At 35.4% G+C, this 9,131-nt stretch overlaps 1 protein-coding gene across 1 annotated transcript; it reads left to right on the top strand.

Moving 5' to 3' along the window:
* Positions 1–5,954: 5,954 nt before the first annotated feature.
* On the top strand, positions 5,955–9,006 carry LOC132196805 (SET and MYND domain-containing protein 4-like). Its single transcript, XM_059619699.1, has 4 exons — positions 5,955–6,807; positions 7,249–7,370; positions 7,487–7,890; positions 8,361–9,006. Exons 1-4 carry the CDS (start codon positions 6,264–6,266, stop codon positions 8,881–8,883), a joined length of 1,593 nt encoding a protein of 530 aa, XP_059475682.1. The 5' UTR covers positions 5,955–6,263; the 3' UTR covers positions 8,884–9,006.
* The last annotated feature ends 125 nt before the right edge of the window (positions 9,007–9,131 follow it).

Here is a 9,131-nt window from a genome sequence, read left to right as displayed (position 1 = left end):
AGTTAAAATACATAAAAATGGAAGTTTTTATTTTGGATCAGATAAATCTTTAATTTAAACATTTTTTAATAGAATTAAATTTAATCTGTCTATAATCTTTCAGCTCTTGCGAAGAGTTCGTTGTCCTGCTGACAATTAACTGCCAGCACAAAGGGGGTCACGTGCAAAATGAGTCCACTAAAGCGAGCAAAACACCCTTTGTCCGCGCATTGTCGAATCTTTTGTGCCTCAAGATTGATCGATTCGCTTCCAACCCTCAGCAGAATTGAGCCCTTCTTGGCTCGGCCAATGTTAATTTGCTCGGCGGAAACGCAAAATATGGTTTGATTTACGACGGCCATAAATTTTAGCAGGGCCGGCGGCGCAAGTGACAATTAAAATATGGGACAGGACTCTTTCATTCGAGCAATTTTTATGTTGCATGTAAAAATAATCTGGTGGACACACGGCGTGACACGCTGTGTTTTGATTACCACATGTCCCTTAGGAATTTAGAATTTTAATTTTGTGCCAACCAGCATCTTGGCTGGACACCAAAGCAGCCCGAGTGAAAGAAAACGCGGCGTTCACTGCACTTGCGCTGAAAGATGAATTTCCCTGCAGACGTGGTTTTGAGAGAAAATTTCACAATTTACAGAACTTCGTCAACTCTTCTACTTTTGAATTAAATATGTTTAACTTTAGGAACTTTGAAGTTTGTAAAAAGTGGCAAATTTCTGAAATAAAATTGAGCACTTCGTTGAATTTTAAGATTTATATCTACAACAAAATGAAACACTTAATCTAAAGAATATTCATTCATTTTCCGCGTTTTCCTTGTGACTCAGTCATTAAAACTGTGCGACACTTCAACTCACTCTCGCTGCCGTGTTCTCTTCAAAAAGTAATTTTACTTTTTTACGCTTTCTGCTTCATTAGCCAAAACCATAAACTAAGTGTTGTCTCCTGCGAGACACGGACGAATGAAGGTCTAATCTCTAGAGGAAATTTATATTCGCGATTCTATCTCGTTCAGCGCGACAATCTGACCCAGTTGTATCAATGGTGAGAAATGTGCGAGGGATTCGAGAATTCACGCAGCTGCGAGAGGAATCGCGAGTAAATCAGGATCCTTGACCCGCGAGGACGCGAAATCGTTGAACCATTCGAGACTCGGTCATAGATCTTTGTCTTGCTATGCAAAGGAATTGGGGCAAAGTTATTTTAGAAAAGTAAAGGGCACAAATCAAAAAATTATTATTTTTCTGCGTGCAAAAATTTTGAATTGGCTGAAGCGCTTCTCTCTGTCACGTAGGCACTCTATAATCGGACCGTCGGCGATTAAGGGAAACACGGGGTCAACGAATGTGATGCCTTAATTAAGATCAACGACGCGTTTCACGCGGAATGGTCACACTGAAGAAGGCTGTTGATTAGCCATACAACTTCCCTAAACTGGTATACTTGTGTTTCATAATACAACATACAACAATTGGAGTAAAAAATTGATTAATCAAAACGTATTTAAATTTGAACCCCAAACAAATAAATCATCAAAAGGAAATCACTGAAGCTAGTGACGTAGTTTAAATATTACAATTTAAATAATTTAATTTATAATTATAAATAAGACAGAATGATCAAATGTATTATTTTATTAATTCTATTAATTATTTTTAATAATATTCAAAATTTAATCTAGTTACGACAAAATTATTTTCCAATAAAAGTTTGAAAAAGAAAAGACATTGGACCGCATTAGACACAAATATAAGCAATCATTTTCATGAGAATATTTTTATCATAACAATAATTGAATTGTGTAAACATTCTGTTAGGCAAATAGAATCTCATTTATTTTTTCATTCTTTAATTAATTCATTAAAATGCCTTAATTGTAATTAAATTCCCATCGCCACAAAGTGTGGGTGTCAGCCTTCAAAATAAAACCGTCTCTCGGCAGTCTAATTTGGTCCAAGCAAATTACGCGAAAAAAATCTGACGTGATTCAGCAGCAGCGACACAATTCAAATCTGTTAGGTGCCTTTGGTATATTTTTATCTGCGGAGGTGTTTTTGCGTGGCAATAACAAAGTTTTTGGCAAATCTCGTGGTCAGGCGGTTGAGATTGGGTGTGGTGGAGAGGGCAGCAAATTGCGCGTTTCGCATTTTCGGTGGACCGGGCGCTGCAAATTGAGAATAACGGCGTGCAATTAGCACCTTTCTCACAATGGACCGGCAAAGTTATTATAGAGAGAGGTCCGAACACTTCATAAAGCGTTAGTCAGCCACTCAGTCAGTTGGTCAGGTCTGACTTTTCTAATAATAGGCGCCTCTTTTCGGCGAATATTGCCATTTGCCGGCTCGAAATAGCAAAGGTGTTTGTTCGCCTCTCACCGTGCGGCTCAGCACCTTCCCTAATGTCCACTTTCAAAATGTAAACGAGCTTTATGAGGTGTGTCTGTTCACAACTTGAGACAAATAAAGATTTTTAAATTTTGCTCCTGTGTAAATAACATGTTCAAAAAGGAATAATTTTGTTATTATATTGCATAGATGGAATAATTTTGCCTTCAGGTTGAAGTCACGCTTTAATGAAAATAAATTAAGTTTAAATTTACAAAGCCGATTCAAAATTTCTTTTCTTTAAATTTGATAGTGCGGAAAAAATAATAGTTTCAAGAAATTTTTGATAAAATTTTACAGTTATAATTATCTACACAGACTGCAGTGGATAGGGGTCTTTTTCATGTCGGAAGTCTTGCTAGTTGTGGTGCCGTTTTTTCCAACAATTCTTTTTTTCAAATAGATTATTTTCCAGGGTTTCGGAGCGGTGTTTTTTGAAACGCTCCTTGGCGCCGAACGCGCCGCGCCTTTTCTTAGGACCGCTCCATCGCGCCAAGGAGCGGAGCGCTCCATGATCAAAGCGCGCCTCGGCGCCAAGGCGCGGCGCCTTTTCGGAAGGAACGCTCCTTCGCTCCAAGGCGCGGAGCGGAGCGCTTTATACTGGCGCCGCTCCAAGGCGCGGAGCGTGTTTTACTTGCGCCGCTCCAAAATGCGGCGTGCTTTTAGAGATGCGTTTCATAATAATGCATCAAATTGCGTTTTATTTACATAAAATTATTAAAATTGGGAATTAAATTATAACAATTATTTGTAATCAATTAAATGGATCAACAAATTATTCTGACAACCTCTTTTAATCATTCTTTGATAATAGTTAAAGCTTTTAAATTCAAATCATCAAAATTAAATTTCAGCACAAAATCTTCAATCTCCTTTTAATTGACACACAACTATACTATCAAATTATTATTCAACCCACTAGAAGCTTCAAATTAAAAAAAAAAAAAATTAAATAATATTGACGGTTTAACGAATTCTCATATTAATCCAAACAGAAGGCCTAATAATATACATGACATATATAGAAGTGAATAAAATCAGGCTGGTAGCTGTGTCTAGAAATATTGATTTTCTAATATAAAAAGTTTTATAAATTCATCAATGACAAAACCCAGTTCTTTTCTTACTTTTACGAACGTCTCATTAAGTGCCAATTTCTTCTCAGAAATAAATTTAAAAGAGGCAGTTCAGTGGCTATTCACTTTTGTGTACATAAGAGAACAACAGGGGGAAGCACATGAGTAAATAAAATAGGCCAGATCGCATTCAAAGAGAATAATATAATCCAATTGCTACCCTGGAGCGGCGCGGAAGGAGCGGCGCCGAGCACGGCGCGCCTCATCAGAGCGCTCCTTTGCGAAAGGCGCGCCTTGCTCCTGAGCTAGGTCGCGCCTTGGCGCCTGGCGCGCCGCAGTGCCCACATAGAGCGCTCCTTTGGCGCCAGGCGCGGCGCGTTTTTTTGGCAACCGCTCCTTGTATAAAAAGCGCTCCTCGCGCCTTCATACGACCGCTCCTCGCTCCAAAACGCGCTTTGGAGCGATTTGGAGCGCCAAAACGCGCCCGCTCCGAAACCCTGTTATTTTCAACACTTGAATGTTAACAATGTGATGTAACCATTTGGACAAAAAACAGAGGTAATAATAATTAATAATACGGCATTATTTGAGAGTGATTAGTGAAAATAATTCATTTGAGATATACATAAAATTCAAATTTAAATACGTTGCAAGAAATACATCTAGTTACATTTTGACTTGTAAATGTAGTATGTACTATAAGATTCAAAAGTAAATATGAGAACAGGAAATTTTGAAATTTTTCTAAATCTAATAATGCATTAATTTTATTCACAGTCTCAAATTAGTGAGAGGTTTAATAAAAATAAAATAAATAAACTTTTAAAAATCACTAAAAACATATATTATTGTTAATTTATTTATTTTATTATATAAATAATTATAATTTCAATACAAATTTTTGCCGCTCAAATTTGAACATTTTACAAAATGTAAGACATGAAGCACATTTTTTTATTTTTAATTCATCTTGAAAATTTTTAATTACTAACAAATATTATTATGTTAATTCCATTTATAAACCAGGTGGTAAACGAATGATAAAATTTGTTACATTTTTGTTGTTCCTGCATTAAAGGATTTGTCAGTAAAAAAGGAATACTATGCAAGATCTGGGTCTATAATAATCTTTGCGCTTTTAATCTCAAAATTTACAACAGCGCTGGCAATAAAGAAAAGAATCTCGCATTAAGCTTACGCATAACTCAAAAAGCTCCCTCTCGCGCAAAGGCGCCGTCACTTGCAAAAGCCTTGTGTAATGAAGAGGTACATTAGAGACCTACCTCTATCTGCTCAGAGTTAAGAGGTGATGCAAAGTGGATTTTTTTGTTCGCGCTCGCAAAACAAGGCGACCGAGTTGCGCAATTTTGAGAAAAATAGCCCGGTTGCCTAACCAATGGGGTTCAAAACTCAAAGTTCTGTTGCCAAAATTGCAGTGAGTCAGCGCAGATCGGATTTATGTTCGGTGGTGGCCGTTGAAAAATAGAAATTTAAGTGGTACACGTACTCTTGGTATTAGCTGAGTGATTTCTTTGCATTTGCGAGCAAGCACAGGTTTTGCAACCACACACGTCTGTCTTGCCGAACGTTTCTGGCGCCGTGTCCACTTCAAATTACCCGTTCGCACTGTAATTGTTATTTTTGTAATGGCGCAAAGGAAATTGCGTCTCAGTCCAACTGTTAATAAATTGGTCTGACTTGGTGTAATTGCGCTTCAGAGAGAAGAAATTGGTCAACAACGGCGAGGTAAAGGCTTTTAAAAGATGAGAGGGGAAAATAATGCGAAAATGAACAAGATTAATGACGGGCCGTCAAACAAAATTACTCTGAGCAGTATATTTTCCAACCACCTCTGAATGAATTGCGATATAAATAACCCAGCAATGAAGTAGCGGTTCTGTCATCACATTGTTCAATGGTGCAAAGCGGTTCAGAAACATTTGCTACCGCAGTGTCAGTTGCAGTACAACGTTTAGTAAACGATATTAACCCTAAATAGTTATGTAATTTTGAGAAATACTATTAATGCTAGATTTATTTAATGAAATGAAATCTAACTAATTTTTATGAATTATATTTAGCCTGAAAAAAACTAAACATTGCACAACGTAAATGAATTATTACATTTGATTTTTAGTAAAAATTGTTTAAATTTTTTATGCTGATGTAATAGTTGAAATTTTCCATTCTTTACTTTACTATGAAATTATAATTGATGTATCTCCTTATAGACAACGATCGCCTCTGATATAAATAATTTTTGCAACTACAATAAATTTTATATTTCTTTTTAATAACATAATATGTTATAAAATATTATTTTTTGCATTTTAATAAAACCACTTTCACAAGATTGCATAAGATCAAAAACACAATTCAAATTAAAATAGCAATATAAAGTGAATTCTTGGTTAAGTACTTTGATGATTTTCAAATAATATCATATATTATGAGATAATAAAATTTTTATTCCAAAAATAAAACTTTCCTGATTGTCATTTAAAGTTTACAAAAGAAATAACAAAGTATTTCTTCGTGTAGTGTGTTATAGAGCAGCGCGCACCATTTTTGGTATCATTGTTTCCAGCTGTGTTGGCATCACTGGCATCAGCTGTGGCTCGCAAACAAGTTCAGACTTGTCAAAAGCAGTACCAATTTGTACAAAGTCGTATTTTCTTAAAAATACGGTATAAGACTAATTACCACACATTTAGAGGCCTCAATTTGTGAATCCGAGCATCATTGAGCGATAAGTAGCCCATTGATTTTAATAATAACGCAAGTATGAGAGAAATATCATATAATGAACCCAGCCGAGTGTGTTCGCCTAGTGCTTGCCGATACCAAAGAAGCGGCTATTGCCGAAATGAAAGAAGTCTTTTTGTCCGGAGGGGACAAAGATAAAATTAATTTTTCTTTCCCTTTCATTTACCCAGTACTAAAGAAAGCAGTAGTTTTAAAAAATTCTGAAAAGTCAAACGCAAAAACTTTAAAGCTTATTAAAAAAATTAGTGAAGATTTACAGAGGAATGAATTTCACTTGGCATTTAAAAATTTTAACGAGGCTCAATCTTATACCAAAGGAAACGAACTAGCCGAAAAATTAGAATCTCTGAAAAAAGATCTGCTTGATAAATCTGGACTGAGTAACGAAATTAAGACTGGAAGTAAAGTTATTGATGATTACAAAAAAGAAGAGGAGCCTCTTTGCCACAAATGGACTGCCGACGTGCCTAAATTATATGCGGGGCAGAGCAAACAAATTCAAGCTTTTTCCAAAGCCACTCTACTGCATCAAACAGAGGCGCTAGGAAGGCACTTGGTTGCTGCACAGCACATTAAACCAGGCGAGAGCAATTTGTCTTTATAAAAGCAAATTAAAAGAAACAACTCATCTATTATTGTGTTATGTATAATGCATGATTTTATTTTTCATTTCTTTGCAATTAAATTGAAATAAAAAACTAATAAAAAACAATCAGAAAACAGAATAATATTTTAACATTATTATTTAATCTACGTTTTATTACAAGATGGTGAAATTTCATTATAAAATTAATATTTAAATATAAATAATTGATTCTTTTTTAAACAGAGAAAAAGAAGAAATTAAAATATTTTTTGTAATAAGAATGAAAATTTTAATCTTCTATTAAATATTTAAATAAAAATATTACTTTCCCAAATTAATCCATTTAAAAAATTCAATTTAATGGTTAAAAATTTTGATAATAATAGTAAATTCTTTGTATTGAAGCAATTGGAATAATTTGCAACATTTTTGGTAGGATGTGTCGTTGGCATTGAGTTGCCTTTGGCCAACGTGCTCTATTCGTCCTGCAAGTACACTCACTGCTCCTACTGCCTAACAAAGTCCCATATTTTGGTCCCATGCCAAAACTGCGCACAGGTATGTAAATGTTAAACGCGTCCATTCAACCGGTTTGAACCAATTCAAATCTACTGCATTTCCAATTCTAAGTTTGAATCGGTTAGAAAATATGAATTTTGTATTTATTGCTTCAGGCCCTGTACTGCGGTGACTCATGTCGAGTGTCGGCCTGGGCGGCTTACCACTCGTTCGAGTGCCAAATAGCGGGCGACCTCGAGGCAGCTGGATTGTCTCCGGTGGATGTGCTCACCGTCAGAATCCTAAGCCTATTCAAGCCCGAAAAAATATTGGAGGCGATTTCACAAAGCGGCACTGCAAATCTCAGGGGTTTCGAGTCTGACAGTCTGCACTCGTTCCTTCAAACTTACTGCGATCCGCGCAGTTGGAAATTCGAGGAGACGCTTGCGCAAGTGACGACTGCTCTGGTCATTTTGAAAATATGCAATTTAGATGAACACCCTGAGCGAGTTGCCCTTTCTGCGTTTTTATTGCGCTGCCTGCAAGGAATTCCTCTAATCTCGCATGAAATTTCAGAAAGGTAAAATAATTATTTACTTTTTAATTAAAAAAATTTTTAATTAAAAAACAAACTGGTAGGATATTAAATTTTTTTCATTAAATTATATTTAATGAAAACATAATTACGCAAAGTTTTGGTTTCTCTGATGCCTTTAATTTACTTGCTTCTTCCGAAAGCAAAAATCAGAAATTTAATTTTATCATGCTGCTCTAATGTAAATTGAAAGAACATTATTAAAATTCAAAATAAGTAGCTCAAACTTCATAATTTACATGTTATTGTGATAAAATATGATATTTTGAATTTTAAATAAATTGTTTTTAAATTCTATGCAAAGTATAAAAATAACATCTACAAGACATCAATTAGTTTTTAAATTTTTTAGATTAATTATATTTTAAAATTTCAATTTGAACATTTTAAGATAATTTTATTGAAAAACTTCCACCAGCTTCTACTTGACAACCTGTTTATTTTTTGTTTAATAGATGCAACTGCGGTGGAAGAGATTTTTCTGATCACGGAATAGCCCTTGGAGTGTTCTTAGCCCTTTCTCTAGTAAACCACTCCTGTGACCAAAACGTGGTAAAACAATACTATGGTCGTCACTCAATCATGAGGGCAATCAGAGTGATAAGGAAAGGAGAGCAAATCGTAGACTCGTACGGCCCTCATTTCATCGCCGATCCTTTTGAAGAACGAAAGCAAGTTCTGCAGTCACGATTTCGCTTCAAGTGCGTTTGTGAAGCCTGTGAAAAGCGTTGGCCAACGCAAGCTGAAGTTCCATGGTCACTTCAGGTGGAAATTTCTGCACAAGTCAGGTTGGCACTGAAGGAGTACCTGGAGGAAGGACGCGTCTTCATGAGATGGAAGGAAGACTTGGAGAAAACAGTGGAAACTATGGATTGCCTTGGAAAAAGAATTTGCGTGCAATATTTTGTGATTCAGCAGATTTTAAAAGTTTTGTACGCTTCGGAAGCAAACTACGTCTTTTGCAAAAATATTAGCTAAAAGACGATTTACCAAAGAAGATTAATTAAATTTTAGTTTTTTAAAACGCCTGAAAATTGACGTCTAATTTAGGTTGTATTCACAATTTTGGTTTGAAAGAAAAATAATTTAGAAAGACTCTCTATTCCCGTGCTTAAAATCAATGACTGAATTATTTTATTTCATTTTCTGCATTCCTAACATTTTATATCAATGATTTCTTTTAAAAAAGATTGTTTAACCAGAAAATTACTAGCCAGCCAATAGCA

The sequence above is a fragment of the Neocloeon triangulifer genome, unplaced genomic scaffold (assembly GCF_031216515.1).
Source record: "Neocloeon triangulifer isolate White Clay Creek 2 clone unplaced genomic scaffold, ASM3121651v1 ptg000012l, whole genome shotgun sequence".
Lineage (NCBI taxonomy): Eukaryota > Metazoa > Arthropoda > Insecta > Ephemeroptera > Baetidae > Neocloeon > Neocloeon triangulifer.
The sequence above is the reverse complement of the archived record's forward strand: the minus strand, read 5'-3'. Positions and strand labels throughout refer to the sequence as shown.

Excerpts from the sequence above, each read along its gene's own strand:
- LOC132196805 (XM_059619699.1), top strand. The coding sequence starts at position 6,264 with ATGAACCCAGCCGAGTGTGTTCGCCTAGTGCTTGCCGATACCAAAGAA. Across the intron at positions 6,808-7,248 it reads TGCACAGCACATTAAACCAG|GATGTGTCGTTGGCATTGAG; the intron begins GCGAGAGCAATT and ends CATTTTTGGTAG. Across the intron at positions 7,891-8,360 it reads TCGCATGAAATTTCAGAAAG|ATGCAACTGCGGTGGAAGAG; the intron begins GTAAAATAATTA and ends TTTGTTTAATAG.